Raw genomic sequence first — 20,888 nt, forward strand, 5'->3', positions numbered from 1 at the left:
GCCAATGCACAAGCAGAATTGCTTATAAAGAGGAAGAAGAAGAAGAAGAAGAAGAATTTTATTTCCTGACTTATTTGACTTTCGAATATTAAAAAAGTTTGGACGATGCATAAACGAAAATAAAACAAAATATTTTTAAATAAAAGGAAAAAAATCTTGCTCGAAAATAATCTCAGAATTAGCGAAGTATAGAGAATATTGTTTTAAAAAAGTGGATCAATTCGAATGCCTCAGAGTGACGATTTCAAGTAGAGCCGAAGAAGATGCTGAAATAGAAAAAAAAGGATTTCGAAAGAAAAGTTAATATCCAGAAAGAAAAAAATCAAGATTCAAGATTTACAAGACGATTGTGCAAACTTGGTTATGTATGGTAGCGAAACTTGGGTGTTAAGTCAGAAAAATACACAAAAAGTGGAACGATGGAAAAGAAAGATATTACGCCAGATATATGGAGGAACAAAGGACAATGACAGAGTATGGAAAATAAGAACAAATAAGGAAGCAATGGAGCTCTACAATCAACCAAGCATAGCATAAAAAATAAAAGTACAAAGAGCATGTTGCGTTGGATTACAAAGTGGATTACAAAGTTATAGGATGCTAACAAAGAGAAATAAAAAAAAATTGTATTCACACGAAGAGCGGGCGGAAAGTGCAGAAGAGAGATAAAAAAGAAGTGGTTACCCAAGTAGGACCGAACGGGTCTATTAAGTCTTTTAAGGATGCTTTAAAATTATAGAATAAAACTAAAAGTAAAACCATCTGGTTTTTAAGTAAACCTTAAGGTTGCAATAAAACCGCTTTCAGCATAAAAGGGCCCACTCTAAAAGAGGTCAATAAAACCAAAAATAAAAACCTTCGTAAAACTTTGTTTTCTTAAGCAACTAGTTTTAAAGCTGCTGTGAAGGTGCTTTTAAAACCATGTTAAAAGACACTTTAAGTGCAGGCAGTTTTATAGCAAACTTAAAAAAGTTTTTTAAGTGGAGACTTTTAAAGACAATTTACCATATTAAATGATTCTTTAAACCCATATACTCCATATAAGCCAACAAATTTTTACATGTGATATGATAGGTAGATACGTATTTGTAACCATAAAATAATAAAAAGTACTTGGTTATTTCGGACTGTCAAGGTAGAAAAACACTTGCGCACCCAACTTTATTGATAATGTTAACAAAAATAGGTCTAAATAACTCACGCGACTTAAAATTTCTGATTTTTGGTGATTAAAAAATAAAAATAATAAAAAAATTTAAATCCGAAAAATATTAATTTGAAAGAAAAATAGTTTTATCTACAATTTTAATGTTTTAATGTTGAAATAAATCGAATTTGTGTCTCTAAGTCGCTTATTTATAATTTTTATGTAAGCCTTACATTGTAATCTATTATGGTTTTCACATCTCCAGAGAGCAATATGGCCGAAATCCAAATAAAACTATTTGGTCTATCGACAGGGAATTGTTAAGATCAAATGGTTTTATTTTATACCTTTCCAAGAGCATATATCCTACATAAAAGCAAGGTTGCCTTGGAATTAATACCGTTTAGTTTTAATGCTGCTGTCAATAATGCCACTCGGTTTTAATGTGAATCTAACCTAAAATCGAGGCGTCGTAGTGCTGTGTGTGTTGTATTTTTCCTTTAAATGACCAGTTCGTTTATATTTTAAGTACTTGCGACTTATTTCGTCCATACTAAATGTACTTCCATTTTTTACAACACACTACACCACTGTTTCGCTCTAAACCAAATGACCAAGCATTTTGGACATGAAAGAAGGGGGGGGGGGTGAGTTTAGTTTTATTGTTTCTAACAAGAAGCATAGTTTAGTCTTGACGATAACCAAATTGATTCAGTTAAGAGCGTTTGGTTTTAATATAGCCTATTAATTGCTTTTAAGAAAGCAACTTTAAAGAAATAAAAAAATGGTTTTAAGGCATATGTTTTACTGACTTATTAGTCTTGAGATCAAGTAGTTTTAATAATAGGTTTTATTAGTCACATTAGGAGAATCTTTAAAAAAACTGCAATAAAACTATAAGGTAACAAACTAGAATCTAATAAAACCAAACAGTCCGGAAGTTTTTCATAAAACTGATTAGTTTTAAAGTGAACTGAGAATAAATCATTTTAAAACTACAATAAGACACATTATCCATTGAGATTAATTAGTCTTATTTGATACTCTTATTAGATACTTTAAAACTAGTGACAAATGCTTAACAGTTTTAAAGTTCTGGCAGTATATCTACAAGGTAACTTTAAAACCATTATCTTCTTATTTACCACAATAAAACCTTTATAAACCTTAAATAAAACTAAAATGTTTTTATTGTGCTACTTGGGTAGACAAGGTTAAAACTGATGTAAGACGAAAAAAAAAACGAAAAACAGAAATTAGTGAAAAGTGAAAAAAATAGTGAAGTAAATAGAAGCCATGTGCCTCCAGGATCAGGCAAAACAGTTCGACACTTAAGATTCTAAGCAAAAGGTATTTAAAATATGCTACTTACCACTAGCCATGTTTTTGACAGCTCAGTCTGCACCAATTCCAGCCTCTTTTCCTGGTCTTGTAACCGGTTCTCCAAATGACCGTTTAAATGTTTCAAGTGCGCAGTCTCCTTTTCCAATGACTTCTTCTCCAGTATTAGATCCTTAAGTCGAATAAACGTCTGGCTTACACTTAGGACGAGGCTCGGTCCCTTCGGAGTGTCGACTTTTTTATAACAAGGATCTTCGTCACTGGTTTCGTCTGTGAGGACATTTGTAGGACCTGTTTGGTGACTCAGTAGCTCTATAAGGACTTTCCATACCTTCGGGAGATTTTCTACTATCTCTTCGGCGCTGTTCATTTGGTGAAGGTTATTTTGGTTGGAACATTCTAAAACATATATAATGCATTTATATTAAAAATCTATCTGGTTTAAATTACTGAAAATAATAATAATAATATCGTATGGCTACTGAGGGTCATCCATAACCAAATATATCATAAACTGGACAAAGACATTAATGATACACAATTTGGGTTCCGCAAAGGCCTAGGAACGCGTGAAGCTCTTTTCTCACTTAATATCCTAATACAAAGGTGCCTAGACGTCAATAAAGACATATATGTATGTTTTATTGACTATAATAATGCTTTCGATAAAGTACGACATGAACAATTAAATGTCTTGAAATCAAAGAAGATAGACTACAATGGCCTCAGGATCATATCTAATTTATACTATAAGCAGCGAGCAAAACTACGTGTTAACGAACAGCTGTCAGAGGAGATTGAAATTAGACGTGGGCAAGACAGAGATGTGTATTGTCGCCAGTTCTGTTTAATGCCTACTCGGAACAGATCCTAAACTCTTGAGGGTGAAACAGCTGGGATAAAGGTAAATGAAGTTCCCATTAACAACATATTGTAACAAAATAATTAATGACCGACCTTCGTATAACAGATCTCATCTCCACATACACATTCCACGTGGATCTTTCTAGATAAGACGCGATGTAGCGGGACGGAAGACGAGAAATTCCCCGAATGTCTGGACAATAACTAAGATGACCGTAGATGGTTCCAGAATAACGGCTGGGCTATAAATTGGGACGGATTTTGTAAATAGAGTTAGTTAGTGTATAATATAAATTCGTCTGTAACTTGTATAAATAAATTCGTATTAACGAACCGAGAGTATTATTAACCGTAATCACGCTACAATATATTAGATATGCTGATGATACTGTCATCTTAGTCGAAAATATTGAAGATCTTCAGAGACTGGTGAAAAGAATAGCGGTGTATAGCCAAAAATACGGTCCAATAATGAACATCAAAAAGGCAACATTTATGAGAATATCTAAAACGCAAAGAAATAACGAGAATCTCGTCATAAACGGAACCAATGTCAAACGAATAGACCAATATGTATATCTTAGAACAATGATCAACTCCAAATGATTACTTTCAGGAAATTAAAATTAGAATAGAAAAGGCTAGAGCTAATTTTAACAAAATGAGAAAATTGCTTTGCACAAAATATCTGAAGTTAGAGCTAAGAGTAAGGTTGGCTAGTTGCTACATTTTCTTAACCTTGTTTTACGGAATGGAAGCTTGGACCTTGAATGCAGCATCAATGAAAAAACTGGAATTATTCGAATTGTGGGTGTATTCGCGGTGTGCAAGTACTTAGAGGGGATACGAGAAACGATCGTGCGAGAATAGCGGAGAAATATTTCAACTTTCTTAAATAATTCATATTGTCAATTGAAATTGCCAAATTGACGTATATTTGATACCTACTGTCATTGAAGAAGAAAAATTATATATTGCTCCACAGTATTGATATGATATGCAATTATTATATAAAGGTAAATTTAATTAATTGTATTTTGCTTGTAGTACTGCATTTTAATAACTAATTTTATTTACTACATACAATTGTGTGTGTGTGTGGTTGAAAAAAAAATGACTGCGGATTACTGGATCCATTCGCCTAACCGATTTTTATATTTTGAGCTCATGAATTGCTGCACTTTATAATCTCTTTTTCATTTTTTTTTATTGTGGTTAACAAAAGTGTTTGGTTTTATATATTATATTTTTTCTTATGTATATATTTTTTCTTAATCAATTGGCGCCAAAAGTATCCACAATTCAACCTTGCGGATGGAAAACTTCTACCTATTGATATAATTAAATTTTTTTTTAATTCTATTTTTTTATCCTTTTTTTTCAATTTTTTTTTTTTAATTTTTTTATTTTTTTTATTTTTCTATTTTTTTATTATTTTTTATTATTTTTTTTCCTATTTTTTTTTCTTTTTTTTATTCTATTTTTTTATTATTTTTTTTCCCCAAATATATACATATAATTTACAATTTTAAACCTATATTACAAATGTGTTTATACAGTGTTTTATATACTTTTATATCTTTAGATATAAGTAATTGGGCAAGATTGTATGGATTTTTAATACATTTGAATTTATTCAATTCATAATTTAAATGTTGTACCTTATCCTGTATGGTGTTACAATTTAAGATCATATGTTCCGTTGTTCCTATTTCACCGCAATCACATAAGGGATCTTGCCTTAGTTTAATTTTAAAAAGATGTGATGGAACCAAAGTGTGATTAAATCTTAATCTACAAATCGTTTTGACGAATGCTTTTTCGAAAATGCCCTCTTTGAACCAAGTAGAAGAAGGAATATAACTTTGTAAGTTTTTATAAAATTTTCCCTTGTGACTTTCACTATACCAACTTTCCCATTCCTGCTTCACTTGGTTTTTTTAAAATATATTTAAATCTGATGAGGTACATTTATAATTACTAATGTAATTTACATTTAGGGCCCCTTTTGCTAAGTTGTCGACTATTTCATTATGTTTCAAACCGCAGTGCGCTTTAATCCATGCTAGTTTTATGCTTTTTCCACTGTTCGTTAATTCCATAGTTTTTTTGGCTATATTTAGTTCAATATAATTTAAATTGGTTTTATTGTGGAGTTTATTTAATTTTTCTAGGGCGCTTCTGCTGTCAGAAAAAATAATGAAATTTTCTTGATGGCAGTTAGTTTCTATATATAATAATGCCTCAAAAATAGCTGTCAATTCTGCGGAGTATATTGAGAAATGTTCATTTAATCTTTTTGTTACTTTATATTCGATATTTGGATCCCAAACTGCACACGCTACTCTATTATCTTTTTCTGAGGCATCAGTATATAACTGATAACTGTTAAGTACTTGATCATTAACATCTGATACAAATAATTGGTTTCGAATGAGTTGAGGAAATTGAGAATAATCCCTAAAGAAAATTGGTTCAATGTTAATAATATCTTTTGAATTTAGTTCAAAATATGGTAATATATCGGTAGTATGTACTAATTCTTTAATACTCAAATATTGGTTGTAAGCTTCTACTATTAATAAAGATTTTTTACTTTTCCAGTATGTACTGGTAAGATCTGATATAAAAAGTTGATGTATTTTTTTATTAAATTACTGTTTCTAGAAACAATTTTCCATAGAAATTTTTCGGTTAAGTATTTTCTTCTTAACTCCAGAGGTGGTTCGCAGCATTCAATCATTAAATTAGAATTTGGTGTACTCATCATGGCTCCAATGCATTTTTTTAAACTTTTAGTTACTATACAGTCGAGTTTGTGAAGGTGGCATTTCGCAGCTTGTGAATAGAATATAGAACCGTAGTCTAATATGGATCTTAATGTATGATTTATATAACAGAAGAGCAATGTTAGGGTCTGCTCCCCAGTTACAACCATTTACTGCTCTTAATACGTTTACGCCCTTTTCTGTTTTTGTTACTATGTGTTCTATATGTTCTTTCCATAGCAACTTCCTATCTAAAATAATTCCAAGATGTTTAATCGATGGTTGAACTTGAAAAGTAATATCTTTGATTGTTACTGAATTCGGTATCTGCCGTTTTCTGGAGAAAATAACTAGCATTGTCTTTTGACTAGAAATATTTAGACCTATGTAATTGCACCAGCTTTTTAATTCACTATACGCTTTCTCTACCATATTGCTTCCGAAGGGGATTTCGCATTCGTCTTTGTAAATTATGATATCATCTGCGTATTCTAATATTTTGACATAATTTACTACATACAATTGTTTACGTTTTAATAACATAACCTGAATCTTTATTTTTCTTCTTATTCTTCTTATTCTTTTTTGGACTATGGCCTTGACAAATATCCAGTAACCAGGACTAACATAATTGGCCTATTAATTAAAAGTGCAAATAAAGTTGCAGAGCGTAGAAATAGGTGTCGCTATGCCGAACTTGCACGGTCCCAATAGAAGAATTCTGAAAATATTATGGACAGAACACGCCACAAACAAAGAGGTTCTGGGAAAGATGAATAAAGAAATGGAAGTATTAAATACAATCAAAATAATGGAAACAATTTTCAGACAATGAAATGGCAGAAAGAAAAATTAACTACTATAAAATGCCACAAATAAATAGCTTCAGAATACAGAAAAATTACACAACAAAAAAGGTGGAATAAAGGATCTTAAAAAGCAAGATGGCTGGGGCATCTTTATTCAATGCCTGCAAGCAGAGATACAAAGAAAGTATTTGTTGAACAGGAAGGCGATAAAGGGAAGATGGGCAACAAAGAAGTGGTCTGAAGAGGTAAAACCAGATTTGATGTTACAGGGAATAGATATAGAAAATCATGGAAGAAAATAAGAACGAAAATAGAAGTCAGAAAGGTTTTTTGTCTTTATTGGGAAATCATTGGGTAACGTTTCCTCTTAATAAATTACTGCTTTTCTGTTTTCTGCAATGACAACAATTAAGTGTACGGGTTTTTGATCCAGCAATGTGTTTATATTAAGTTAATCTATTTAATATAGTTACCTGGCTCATCATCAGATGATAGTTGATGCTCAGTAGAAGATTCTTCCTGGACCTCTTCAGCTTCTTGAAGTTGGTTTATTAACTCAAGTAAAACTTTTGGCAGTGCAGAAGACACCTCAGACGATACTTCATTGACCACGATATCCTTCAGAAGTCCATGGTTTTCCTCTAGGTGTTTCTGTAGTCTATCTAAGTCTAGGTCTTGAGTAGCATTGTATTTTAGCAAAGTTTCTGAGAAGAGCTGGTTGATGACTGCCAGTTCTGCCTGGTATTGGCGGCATTCCGCTTTAGATAGGCCAAAGCTTGATTCTAAATTTTTTATTTCATCGTATTTTTTGGAATTATCATCTTGCAATTCCGATATTCTTGATTCAAGTTCTCTAAAAATAACAAAAGAATTGTTTAAAATAAAATATAATACCAAGATCCAGATAATAAGGATGGTAACAACAGCACTACGCAAAATTAAGTAGATACAAGTAATTGGACTTCGTAAGTCCTAGGTTTTCACTTAAAGTGATCGAACGTAGAACCGGAAGACGATATTTGAACTCTTCGTGTAACTTTGCGTCGATTGGTATACGATTTCACTAATTTTGAGTCATTATTACTAAACTTTCGGTCATAATTGTTTAAACGGAAATTATTTCAAAAGCGGGACTAAAGAGTCAAGCTCGACGTTTTAATACTCTTCTATTGATATGTTACATGTACTATTTCTGCGACTATAATATGGCACTTCCGGTTAGAACTTTTTAACCGGAAATTATAGATAAACACCAAAAGTATACATTCGTTCTTATGTTGCTGAGGCACGTCGAATAATATACCGCTTATACTATTTCGGTCCCTTTAAATCAATAATTCCAGTTGCAACTCTAAAACCGGGAGACCGATGTCAAATTTCTCATCTTTAATTCCATCCTTGGGTTATAAACTTTCATTCGACACCTCATTATTTGTCATTCTATCTGTATTAATAACGGAGGAGTTATATTCGCTGACGGATAGAGGGCGGACAAGGCGCGTCGAATAATATATCGCTTGTACTATTCCAGTGACTTAAAAACAGTACTTCCGGTCGCATTTCTAAAACCGGAAGTCCTAGCTCACATTTCCCACCTTTAGTACTATCCTTGGATTATAAGCTTTCATTCGGCAATTCATTCATCATTCTATATGGTATATTGACGGAGGGGTTGAGTTTACGGACGGACCAGAGGCGTAGCTACCGCCGTATCAGCCATATCAATTATACGGGGCCCCCGACATTCAGGGGCCCCAGCGTGGCATGTCGATATAAAATTCCATTTAAAAAATTCAACAATTATTTCACTATTAACACAGTGTATATTGTTTGGTTATCGAAATTTTCGTGTAATGGATTCTTTATCTATCTATAAATTATATTTATCTATTTTATGTTCTCTGCCGCTCGCCGTTATTCCATAACAACAGAGCTTTTTTTTTTGTTTTCAAGCTACCTTTCATTGTTCATTCACAGTTGGCTGCGTGTGAGACATTGTATAATGTACAATGCCAAATTGAAATTTTTGTAATCGCTTTACCTTTGAATATTTGTAATAGTGTGTATTGTTTGGGCATATTTTCGTGTAATCTGTTCTTTATCTATAAATTGTATTTAGGTATATATCTACTTGCCGTTCGCTTGCAGTTATACCATAAGAACAGAGCTTCTGTTACATTCATCTTTGGTTTGAAAAAACTGAATCTGTTTTCAAACAATGAGTCTCAACAATTCAAATCTATTTTTCGTAAAGTTTATTAGGTTTAATATTATTATCATCTATATTTGCATGTTACATGCAGAACTTGTTACATAGTTCCTAAGGTTGTATTATGTAATTTGCAATTTATTTAAATTTTGCAATATATTGTTTTGTTTTATTTCATTATCATTTATTTTGTAATAATGTTGACGATTTATATAATTTCAGTAAACTGTATTTGTTATTGTTTTTTCCGACTCTTTTTAAGCTTTGTCCATAAAATTGTAAAATTTTCTGTGACAATAAAGCATATTCCCATTCTATTCTATACAAGCGTTTTTGCTTCTTTTGTTGAACATATTTTAGCACCATTCCATATCAGTCGTGGAAAAGGGTCCCGCGACAAACTTTGATATGGGGCCCCTGTGGGGCTAGCTACGCCACTGGGACGGACAGACAGACGGACGTGGATAATTCAACGTTTTCGCATTTTTTCAAAATTGGGTGAAAACAATAATTCAAAAGAGCGCGAAATAGACGAGTTGCGCTATATCCCTCACAATTCAAAACATCCAGGAATGTACTATCAAAGTTCTATTAATGTTTGAATGTCCTGGACATGCAAGGAACATTCGGTGAACATCTGATTAAATTATTGGTGGAATGTTACCATAAGACATTCTATGAACATACTACCAATGTCCTATATTTTAAGTGAGGCCATTTACTATTCAATTTGAGTTCATTTTCAAATTTGCCGCGCGTGTTCTATGTAAGTAGGGTCGCGTGCCGCGTGGTCATCACATTTTCACATTTCATGATAACCTAAAAATGTTACCCCATCAAAATAGCCCCGTCGAAAAAGCCCCGACAAAATAGCCCCGACATAATATACCGCACACAAAATAGCTCCGACAAAATAGCCGCGGAATAATAGCATTTTTTTATAATTTTTTTCGGAAATGGTAATTATCCTCTACTCAGATGTTTATCTTAACCACATTAAATAAAAATGGTTCTTCTTCTTCTTCTTCCTTTATTGGGTTATATCCCTCGGGATAATTCGCCCAGCTTACACCAGGGAAATACTCTTGTCTTGCTCTGGGCAATCGAATACAGTCGAACCCGCTTATTGGAATAGCCTTTGTACCAGGCAAAAATATTCTTATAACCGGGATATTCTAATAACCGATCATTGGTGGCTAGTCGAAATAAGTGTACCGAATATACGTAATAATATTATTTACATACTATGCCAATGTGTAGTTTTACATACTATGCCAATATGTATATCATATATGTACACCTACATAATCAGTATATGTAAATGGTTTTAGGTCTTTTTACGTCAATAATACAGTAGTGTAACTAATACTTATCTATGTATGTGTTAAATACCAAATTACATTATATTATATATGTGAATGAATACAGTAGCAGTAGGTAATTAATATAAAATGTATGCAATATGTAGATATGTAAATATTTTCTTATTAAAATGCATATAACAAAATTACTTATTTTTTCTTAAGAAATTATCGGTAATTATAGCTTTTTGTTGTTAATCCGTGCGGTCATCCTTAATCCATTGGTTGAATGGAACTTTTATTGGCGGCAAGAAATGGATGAATTGAATTTAACAAAGCCATAAGCCTCTCTGGGTGAATTCTAAATAAACTGCTTCTAACAATTTTATAGCAGGCAACAGTGCCTTTGTGTAGACAAATAAAAATTACTTTATGACCCATGCATTTGTCGGCTAAAAATCGAATTGGTACTCGTAACAAAGTAATAAATATTTATTACCCTAATAATATCTAATGCATAATCCTTGACGACTGACCATAATAACCAAACATAATTTAAATTTTTAGTAAAATTGTAAAAAAAAAATAGTCGTTGACCTGCAAAATATGCTAATAAGCGGTATTATCTAATTAGAACCTATTCCAATAAAAGGATAAATTTATTAAGGAGTAAATGGAAACGTTTCGGGAACTCGAATTTATATTCCATAAACCGGGATATTCCTATAACAGGGATTCTAATAAGCGGTTTCGACTGTATTTCCAAATATATATGCTAAAGCCTCAATTTTTTTTTTAAATATAAGTAGAAACATCTTCTTATAGGCCAGACAGTCCCTACAGGAAAGGCAATATTATATATAACATAAGGGTTACAACTATTATCGTTTGGAGGTCTAATATCTTTTTATATCTTTATCTTCTTAATTTTTTTAATTCAAAGTTGGGAATTGATTAATTTATAAGTTAAGTTTAGCTAAGTTAAGGAATTTAAGGATCAAGTTAATCCTACGTGGATTAAGGTTGGACATAAGTAGGCAAATTTCAATGGGGGTAGGGATATTTGTTTTAGCTAATTCTTTATATAGGTCAAAATTGGGTGACATATTTATAGGGCACTCAAAAATCAGATGATTCAAGGACCCAACCCGGCCACAGTCACAATATGGGTTGTCTTTTACTCCTATCCTGAATAGGTGAACTGGAGTAGCACAATGACCTGTCCTCATTCTAATAATGGTGGTTATATGTCTTCTGTCTTGGTATGCAAAATTGTGGTACCAGGGGAGTTTATCTATCTGACCTACAATAAAATATCTAAATAAAAATGGTCTTTTCAGAGAACTCGAAACCTGTCTTCTGTTTCGATTAAATGTGTTCTGCTTTTCGATTAAATTCAATGTTCAAGCCAGCTCCCGCCAGCCATCTGAAAATTGGAAGTTTGAACATTTAATTTAAGCGAAAATGAATGTTTATTTTTGATATAAATATTTTTGTCTGATTTCTGACAGTAGTAAAATGTATTTTGAATTAAATAAATTACATACATTCTTCTTTTTTGTCAAATAATTTAAATTAAAAAAAAGTTTTGGACACCTTGTATAAATAATTATGTAAATGTTTATCTGGACACCTGGATAAAATCATCAAGAAGATGGCAGGAAGTCACGAGCAACAACTTCATAAGTACGAGAATATTGAAAAAATCCAGCTCCTCGATACTACTGGACAAACTAGAAGATTGAAGAGGACAAAGCCTTTTGAACTAGTTTAAGTGATAGGTGATAGTGAAAAGCAGAGCATAGTGCTTGTGTGCCGGTGTATGTTAAAATAGTGCACGATCTTGTTAGATTAGATAAGAGACGCTATGGGGTAAGCTCTTTATTTTAAGGAACAGTAGAAGTTATGTTAAATTAAAATTGCTCATTGGTCAGTAATGACCAGATTGTAATTGTAATGTACAATTCAATACAATGAATCATCATCGTAGTGAAGATTATGGAAAAAATATATGACAAGATTTTGTGCAATAAAAATGTTTATATTTTTATCAAGGCTGTATTATTTGGTATGGCCACATATACTTCTGGTATATCGTCGGTGATGTGCCAATACCTCCTATCTGCTTTTTCATGAATTTTGTAGGAGACGAAAAACCATTGTTAGGGTCATCTCTTGTTTTCACATGTAAATTTTGACATGTTTTGTAGTAAATAGATGGTTGAATTTACTACAAAAAATGTCAAAAAATATCATATGAAAACAGGAGGTGACTGTAAAAAAATTTTTAGACTCGCTTACAAAACTCATGAAAAATCACATCAGCGACTATATCCGGGGAATGTCTAAGAAATATACTGTGAATGTCCAAAGAACATTCGTAGACATTCATGGAATGTTCCAACAAGACATGTTCCAACAAGGAATGTTTAAAATGCTTTCCTGGGATATTTAGGGAACGTTCTTGTACTTTTGAGGACATTCCAGGAATGTTTCCAATGTCCTGTGTGTACATTCTAGGAACATACATGGAATGTTTGGTGTTATTTTGGTATTTTGGTGTTTGATACAGGGGGTCCAGAAACCTTCCTGACAAACGAAGACCGGAGATTCCTCAGATAATTTTAAGACAATTTAACCCAATTCACAGAGTCCGAAAATGCTTCCTAAGGGAGCTAGAGCTATTTGAAGATGGCGTCTTATAATTAGTTTTTTTTTTTAAATACCTCCAGAACGCTTCTATAAAAAAAACTAAAACTGGTATGCTTATTTATCTTCCAGAGATAAATCGAATCCATAAAATTGCGAATTTATAGTACCGGTCATAGGCGTCCCTTTTCAGTAGGGCCACGGTTATTTTATCGCATAACTTTTTTCAAAAATTTTTTTTGTCTTTAACTTTTAAGCATTTTTGACACAGGATTATTAAATGGTGCGGTATTCTACTACTAAAAGGCACTCTTGATTTCAGTCGGTAGAACATCGATTTGAAAATTGTTCGTTTTTTGAATAGTGGAAATAAATTTGAAAAAACTTTTCAAAAAAAACGGAGTATTTTACCGGCTTATTATATCCTTATTATATACTTATATCTACTTATAAGTATACGCAATACTTACGTATTTTTCTTTTGTTCTTGTTCAAGATCTTTTGTAGCATCTGCTAGCTGAGATGTCAATTCTTCCTTTTCTCTTTTTTCTAGCCTCTGTCTTTCTTCATACAGCAGCCTTAGATTTCTCATATTGGCAATCTGTCTTTCATATTCTGCCCTCAAATCCTGAGAGAGGATTGTTGCTTCTCTAGACGCGAGGTTTTGCTCAATACTTTCTACTTTTTCTTTAAGCTAAAAATAAAATTACAAGCTAAATTATGTATTTTAATTAGAAAGTAAAGTACATTCATTAAGAAGTTACATCAGCACGTCATCAATATTAATTCGAGAGATAGTAGTCACACAGTTTGTTGAAAGTTCTGCGATCCTTTGGCAACAATGCGTCAGCAGTACGTGACACTATCAAAGTCGAAGGCACAATATTGTGATACAAAATACATATATATTCTGGTGACGGTAACTATTTCTCGATGTTGCCAAATCAGTCAGTTAAGTTCAATTTCTTGTTATATAATTAGTCGATTTTAATAGTTCCAATGTGACACAAAATCTAGGCATAGGATAAAAAAGTTTATTTGAAGAAAGTGTATCTTTTGTTCTTCTTAATGGCGGTACAGGTTCGTTTTTGTAATGTTTTAGCTGTACCGCAATTCTTTATTACAGTGGGTGATCATATTGTTAGCGCACCTCAGAAAATTTTACTTTTGTTTAATCATGGTATGTAAGTTTTTCTTTATACGGTCCACGTTGCCTTTGAAACTTTAGAAATGGATGCTATGTTTCTGTTGGAGTAATTAGTATTGAATATTAAAGTTTTTATTTCTGCTATTTTCCTTGGTGAGATGTCTTTGGATTTCCCATGATGTTCTGGTACCACTAGTGTAACGAACGCGCAATTTTTACTAAATTCACAAAATATAGTATAGGACTGTCAGAATATCACTAGAGAGCAATGGAAACTCACAAAGTTTATTATAACTCCAAACACCAAGAATACAAAATAATAGGGACACGAGTTGCAAGCTAGGCTGGGCAGCACTGACAAACAATGAGTCACGCATTAACACACATGCGTGTTGCCACTATTGTCAGACTATTTATTGCACTTTCATAAAGTGTAACAAGACAGCGAATTGGAAACAAATGCATTAATACATGATACAGCTCAATTATATGCCCTTCCTCTAAAACATTGAATTTTACTAGGTGGCTCTAATATTATGATCACCCACCGTATAATAATATTACGTATATGTGTACCAAATAACTCGACAAAATATTCAAAATTAAAGCTGCAATCTTGGATCGCGTTTTCCGTCTTGATGACGAGCTGATGTAGGCTCTTAATAGACAAAATGGAATATTAATAAATTGTAAAATGTAGATATTAGAAAGAAATATGCTTTAAAACCGGTTGAGATATGCAAATGCAATTTGCTGGGTTTTAAAACGTAGTTATTGCACATTTTTTGACATACAACTAAGAATTAAATATTCACCATTGGCTCGCATACGGGTAATGTGACAGATCATATTACCCGTATGCAAGACAATGGTGAATATACAATTCTTAATTGTATGTCAAAAAATCCGAAATAACTATCTCTTAAAACCTACCAAATTTCACTTGCATATCTCAACTGGTTTTAGAGCAATAAATAAATCGTCAGTTTGTAAGAAAAAATTCAACATCTCGTATCTCGGAAACGAAATATTTGCGGACGTATGTTTATAAAGCAAGCGGTCATTATTTTTTCATGCTTACCCCTTATAAGTTTGTCGCACTTATTTAGAAACACCCTGTACTGATGAAGAACATGGCTAGTTGTTAAAGTACCTAACTTTTTTATTATCCAACATAAACGAACAAAAAATCAGTATTTTACAAATGTTAGAATGTTCCGCAGGGTGATGCGAACTTTGAGAGGAAAAAACACAGTTTGATTCGTACATCCGGTATACGGTATACAATGAAAACTTACCTGTTTAGCAACAATATTATTACAGCGATATTGTTAAAGAATAAGGCTATAACATATTAAAAAAATCACTTAAATCGGACAACAGGTTTAGGAAATTCAAGACATAAAAAATTACCAAATTTTTAAGTGGGTCCATTTCTATGCACGCAAGTTTATATCATTACACAGTATGTCTGCGTAACTGCGGAACCATAAATATGGGAAACTCCTTTTTTTAATAAATTTTACGAAAAAAAAGTTATTTTCCAAAAAAAGTTCTACATCGTCTATTACCTAAGATAAAACAATCAAATATGAAAATTTTATGAGTTATGTCAAAAAATATGAATTTCGTTCAAGAGTAAAGTACGGTACTTTACTTTAAGTACCTACCTTTCTTTTTCACTAGTTCACTATTACACAGTACAGTAGAACCTCGATAAGTCGGATTAATCGGGACCGCAACCGATCCAGGTTATAGAAAATCCGGGTTAGCCGGAGAATATGGTAAAAATCAGTAAAATACATATAAATAATAAACAAATACACATTATAATTGCAAAAACATTAAATGTCTATGCACAGTACATATAAATTACGTACATTTGTATACAGTATTGTTTATTTCTTGATAAAAAACTGAGTCAAAGTGAAAAAATGTTTGATTTGTCCAATTAAAATCAGTCCGGTTTAGCCGGACTTCCGGGTTTTCGGAGGCCGACTTATCGGGGTTCAACTGTACTAAAAATTGCTATCATAATACGAAAACGTTGTTCAGATTTAAAACGATGTTTCAATATGCAATTACACTCATGAGCGTAATTCATATTTTTTGATACTTCATATAAAATTAATAAAAATTTGATATTTGGTGGTTTCATTTTAAGAGGAAACAGTAGCGATCAACAGGTAGCGAAAACGCGTTCCAAGATTGCGGCTGTAATTTTAAATATTTTTTCGAGATATTTGGCACATGTATTCGTAATCTAATAAAGAATGGCGGTACAGAGCCCAATTTGAAAAATTTATTAATATGTGAAAATTACTCTGTAATTAAGTACAATATTAAAAAACGAGCCTGTACCGCCATTAAGAAGAACAAAAAATACATTTTCTTCAAATAAACTTTTTTATCCGATGCCTAGATTTTGTGTCATTTTGGAACTACTAAAATTTTTTATTTCATTACTAGTTCCAAAATGACACAAAATCTAGGCATCGGATAAAAAAGTTTATTTGAAGAAAGTGTATTTTTTTGTTCTTCTTAATGGCGTTACAGGCTCGTTTTTTTAATATTGTATTTAATTACAGAGTAATTTCCACATATTAATAAATTTTTAAAATTGGGCTCTGTACCGCCATTCTTTATTATATTACGAATACGTGTGCCAAATATCTCGAAAACATATTCAAAATTACAGCCGCAATCTTGGAACGCGTTTTGGCTACCTGTTGATCGCTACTGTATCACCTTAAGGTTTTGAGCATGCAGAGATTTTTATTAAGAATTTTTTTTCGTAAAATTGACCATAAGAAGGTTATCATAGGTACTTGTAATAAATGAAAATGATTTTGGTTAAAAGTAATTTTTTCTACAACCGTGTTAAAAATGCAATTTGTAGCACTCCATAGGAGCGTTAAAAATGCTACTTTAGAGCACTAGTGCTTTAAAATTTTTAAGGCACTGCAGTTAAAAGTGAATTGTCAAATTGTGAAACGTCAACATATTTATATTTCATTTATTAACATTAATATTAATAGTACAACTTACGCAATTTGAAAAACGTGGTTAAAAAGGTTTTTTAAAATTTAATTTAAACTGAATTATTACATTTTTAACACGTTTGTAGAAAAAAACTATTAAAATTTGTTAGAATATACAACAATAAAAGTAAGATGTTATTCTATAGTTGTTATGATTTACGTATTGACAGTATAGGCAGTTTTGATGTAATGTCAAGAAAAATATAAAAATGGAATGTCAGTCAAGTTCAAATAAAAGCTTTTGTAGATATTGTCCTGTAATTGAGAATTAATAAATTATAATTTTTGATATATAAGACGTTTGTAGAAAAAATATTGTATGATATACGTGTTAAAAAGTACATTTTTAAGGCACTCATGTGAATTGCAGAATTCGCTTCGCTCATTCTGCAAACTTTCACATGCGTGCCTTAAAATTGTACTTTTAACACTTATATTATAATAGTTATTTATGATGTAAGTGTTAAAACTACAATTTCAAGGCACGCATGAGTGCCTTAAAAATGTACTTTTTAACACGTATATCATACAATATTTTTTTCTACAAACGTCTTATACATCAACAATTATAATTTATTCATTCTCAAATACAGGACAAAAAATTTTACTTGAACTTGACTAACATTCCATTTTTATATTTTTCTTGACATTACATCAAAACTGCCTATACTGTCAATACGTTAGTTTTTTTCTACAAACGTGTTAAACATGCAATAATACAGCTAAATTAAATTTTAAAAAACCTTTTAAACCACCTTTTTCAAATTGCGCAAGTTGTACTATTAATATTAATATTAATAAATGAAATATAAATATTTTGACGTTTCACAATTTGACAATTCACTTTTAACTGCAGTGCCTTAAAATTTTTAAAGCACTAGTGCTTTAAAGTAGCATTTTTAACGCTCATATGGAGTGCTAAAAATTGCATTTTTAACACCGTTGTAGAAAAATAACTATAAAACACTGCATATTAAAACATATTGTTTAATTCCAAACAACGTGTCATAATAACAATTTTCGATATTGTAAAGGTACTTTACTCTTGAGCGAAATTCATATTTTTTGACGTAGGTAGCTCGTATTCAATTAATAAAATTTGATATCTGATGCTTTCATCTTAGGTTTTAGATCATAAAGAGCATTTTATAAAAAATAACTTTTTTTCGTAAAATTGGTAATAAAAAATTTCCCAAGATTTTTACTTCATTGTAAGTTTTTTTTAAACTATGGCATTCAGCCAACTATTGGGATTTTCCGTTTTATTATTCATCATAAAAAGTTTATTATACTTTTTCTAAAATCGTCAGATTGTATTTTTGACAAGCAAAAAGTAGGAAACCAAAATTACTTACTTCTTTCAGCTGAGATTCCCTAATTTGCAACATATGTTTGGACACAGAGATGACATCTTTCAAAGCAACCACATGCACCTTATAGTCTTCTCTTTCCTTATCAAAATTCAAAACTTCTGTGTTAAGTCTTTGTAATTCTCCTTGTAGCTCAACAATACTGATCCGTAATTCTCGATTTTTCTCTATAATCTTTTCACTTTCGGCTAGAATACAAGATTTTTCACTAAGAAGAGTTTTGAGATCATGGTTCTCTTTACGCAATTGTTCGATTTCTTCATCACAATTTTCTACGTGGTTTTCAGTTCTGGAAGCTTTTAATTCCTCATTTTCCGCTTTAAGCTTTTCTATTTCTGCCCGCAGTTCATCCATTTCTTTGCGTTTTTCCAGAATAATATCTCTTCTTTTTTCGTGTTTTCTAGCGAGTTCCAACTTAAATTCGCTTAATTTTTCTTTGTTTGCCTCGGAAAGCTCTTTCGAAACTAAAAGAATAAAGCATAAATATAATAATTGGTTATATTATGTATAATGTACATAACTTTGACGATAAAGATAACATTAAACAAGAATTTAAAACTACAATACAGAACATCGGAGAATAACTAGATACTATAGTTCATTCGCATTCAAGATGAGTAACGACGCCAGTTTCAGACGCCTCATTCGTGGGTTTTTCGTGTCTTTGCAGCTTGTTATTGGTTAGAAGTTAATTTATAATATAGATTAAATTAATTTATAACAAACGACACGAAAAACCCACATATCAGTGTTAATTAACAAAATTAAAAAAACTTCAGAGGTATAAACAAGTTAAATAAGTTTACAACAACTATTGAATCAAAGGAATTAAAGAAGTTTAAACAGATGAACAACAGGGTTTTTTGGAAGATCGTGTACAGATGAAATATTCGTCTTGAAGAAAGGAAAACATAAAGAAATAACAGCCATAAGGGATACAACAAACCAAATCCAAACAAATCCAGAACAGAGAGCTAAAGTATGGAAAGAATACTATGAAAACAAATTTAGAAATGAAACAATAGATGATAGAAATGAAACATATCAAGATAACGAGAACAAAGAATTAGAGCAAATAAGTAGAGAAGAAGTAATACAGGAAGTATCAAACGTAAAAATAGGTAAAGCTGGAGGGGATGATGACATAGACCCGGAAATGGTCAAGTACATGGGAGAAGAAGGGATAAACTGGTTGTTGAAAATATACAAAGAGGCATGAGAAAAGCAGCAAATCCCAAAAGACTGGCAAAGTAACCTTATAGCGCCAATATACAAAAAGGGAGAACACTTCAACTGCGAAAATTATAGAGCAATATGTTTATCATCGGTATGTTTTAAAATATACAAGAAAATAGTAGAGAAGAGGCTAAGACAAGAGGTAGAAGAAGAACTGGGAGAAGAACAAGCCACGTTTAGACCAGAAAAACAGACAAACGATAACATTTACATCAATATAAATATAATAGAAAGAAGTATTGACTCGGGAGGAAAGCTCATTCTAGCATTCATAGGTCTAAGGGCAGCATTCGACTCTATAGAAAGAAAAGTTATATGGAAATGCTTGCAGAACATGAAAGTACCAATTAAACTGATAAAAATAATTGAAAGTATATACAGAGTAGCAAAAGGACGTGTACAGATAGCAGGTGAAAGATCTGAAGAATTCAATTGGGAAAGAGGTATCAAACAAGGAGACAGTCTTAGTCCGCTACTATTCATAATAGTCATGGATGAATTGACTAGAAATACTGGAGAAAGAACGAACCAAATACAGACAACAATAGGATACCAAAGATTACAGCCAATAAAAATAGAAGCCTTATTGTATGCGGATGACATAGTCCGTATAGCAGATTCCGTGACAAAAATGCAAAAGATTATAAACATATGGACAGAAGAAATAGAGAAATTAAAAATGGAAATAAACATCGCGAGAAAAGTAAAATAATGGTAAAAAAAATCAATGGGAAAATACCCAGTAGCTGGCTGTATACCATAATTAAAAAATCATACAGAAGTAAAAAACTTCATTTGTACCGGGTGTCCCAATAAGAATGGCTCTCGGCCATATCTCTGGAACCGTTTATAGTAGAGCTTTGAAATAAAAATTTTATAACAAAAGTTGCCTCAGGAAAAACCTGGAAATTATTTTCATAATTGTGGGTCCACCGCTAGAGGGCGTAATTGAATATCAAAAATAAAAAAATCTAAATTTTACAAAATTTTCCTAATGAAGGGGCAC

General features: G+C 31.8%; 1 protein-coding gene across 1 annotated transcript in view; it reads right to left on the reverse strand.

The window, feature by feature from the left end:
- The window catches only part of LOC126892012 (uncharacterized), a 74,141-nt gene that overhangs the window by 8,502 nt on the left and 44,751 nt on the right, over positions 1-20,888 (reverse strand). The window contains exons 3-6 of the mRNA XM_050661421.1: positions 18,632-19,110; positions 13,559-13,782; positions 7,403-7,782; positions 2,520-2,887 (exon numbers count right to left, since the gene is read on the reverse strand). Coding sequence (XP_050517378.1) covers positions 2,520-2,887; positions 7,403-7,782; positions 13,559-13,782; positions 18,632-19,110 — 1,451 coding nt within the window. The remainder of the gene's footprint in view (positions 1-2,519; positions 2,888-7,402; positions 7,783-13,558; positions 13,783-18,631; positions 19,111-20,888) is intronic.

Source organism: Diabrotica virgifera, chromosome 9 (genome assembly GCF_917563875.1).
Source record: "Diabrotica virgifera virgifera chromosome 9, PGI_DIABVI_V3a".
NCBI lineage: Eukaryota > Metazoa > Arthropoda > Insecta > Coleoptera > Chrysomelidae > Diabrotica > Diabrotica virgifera.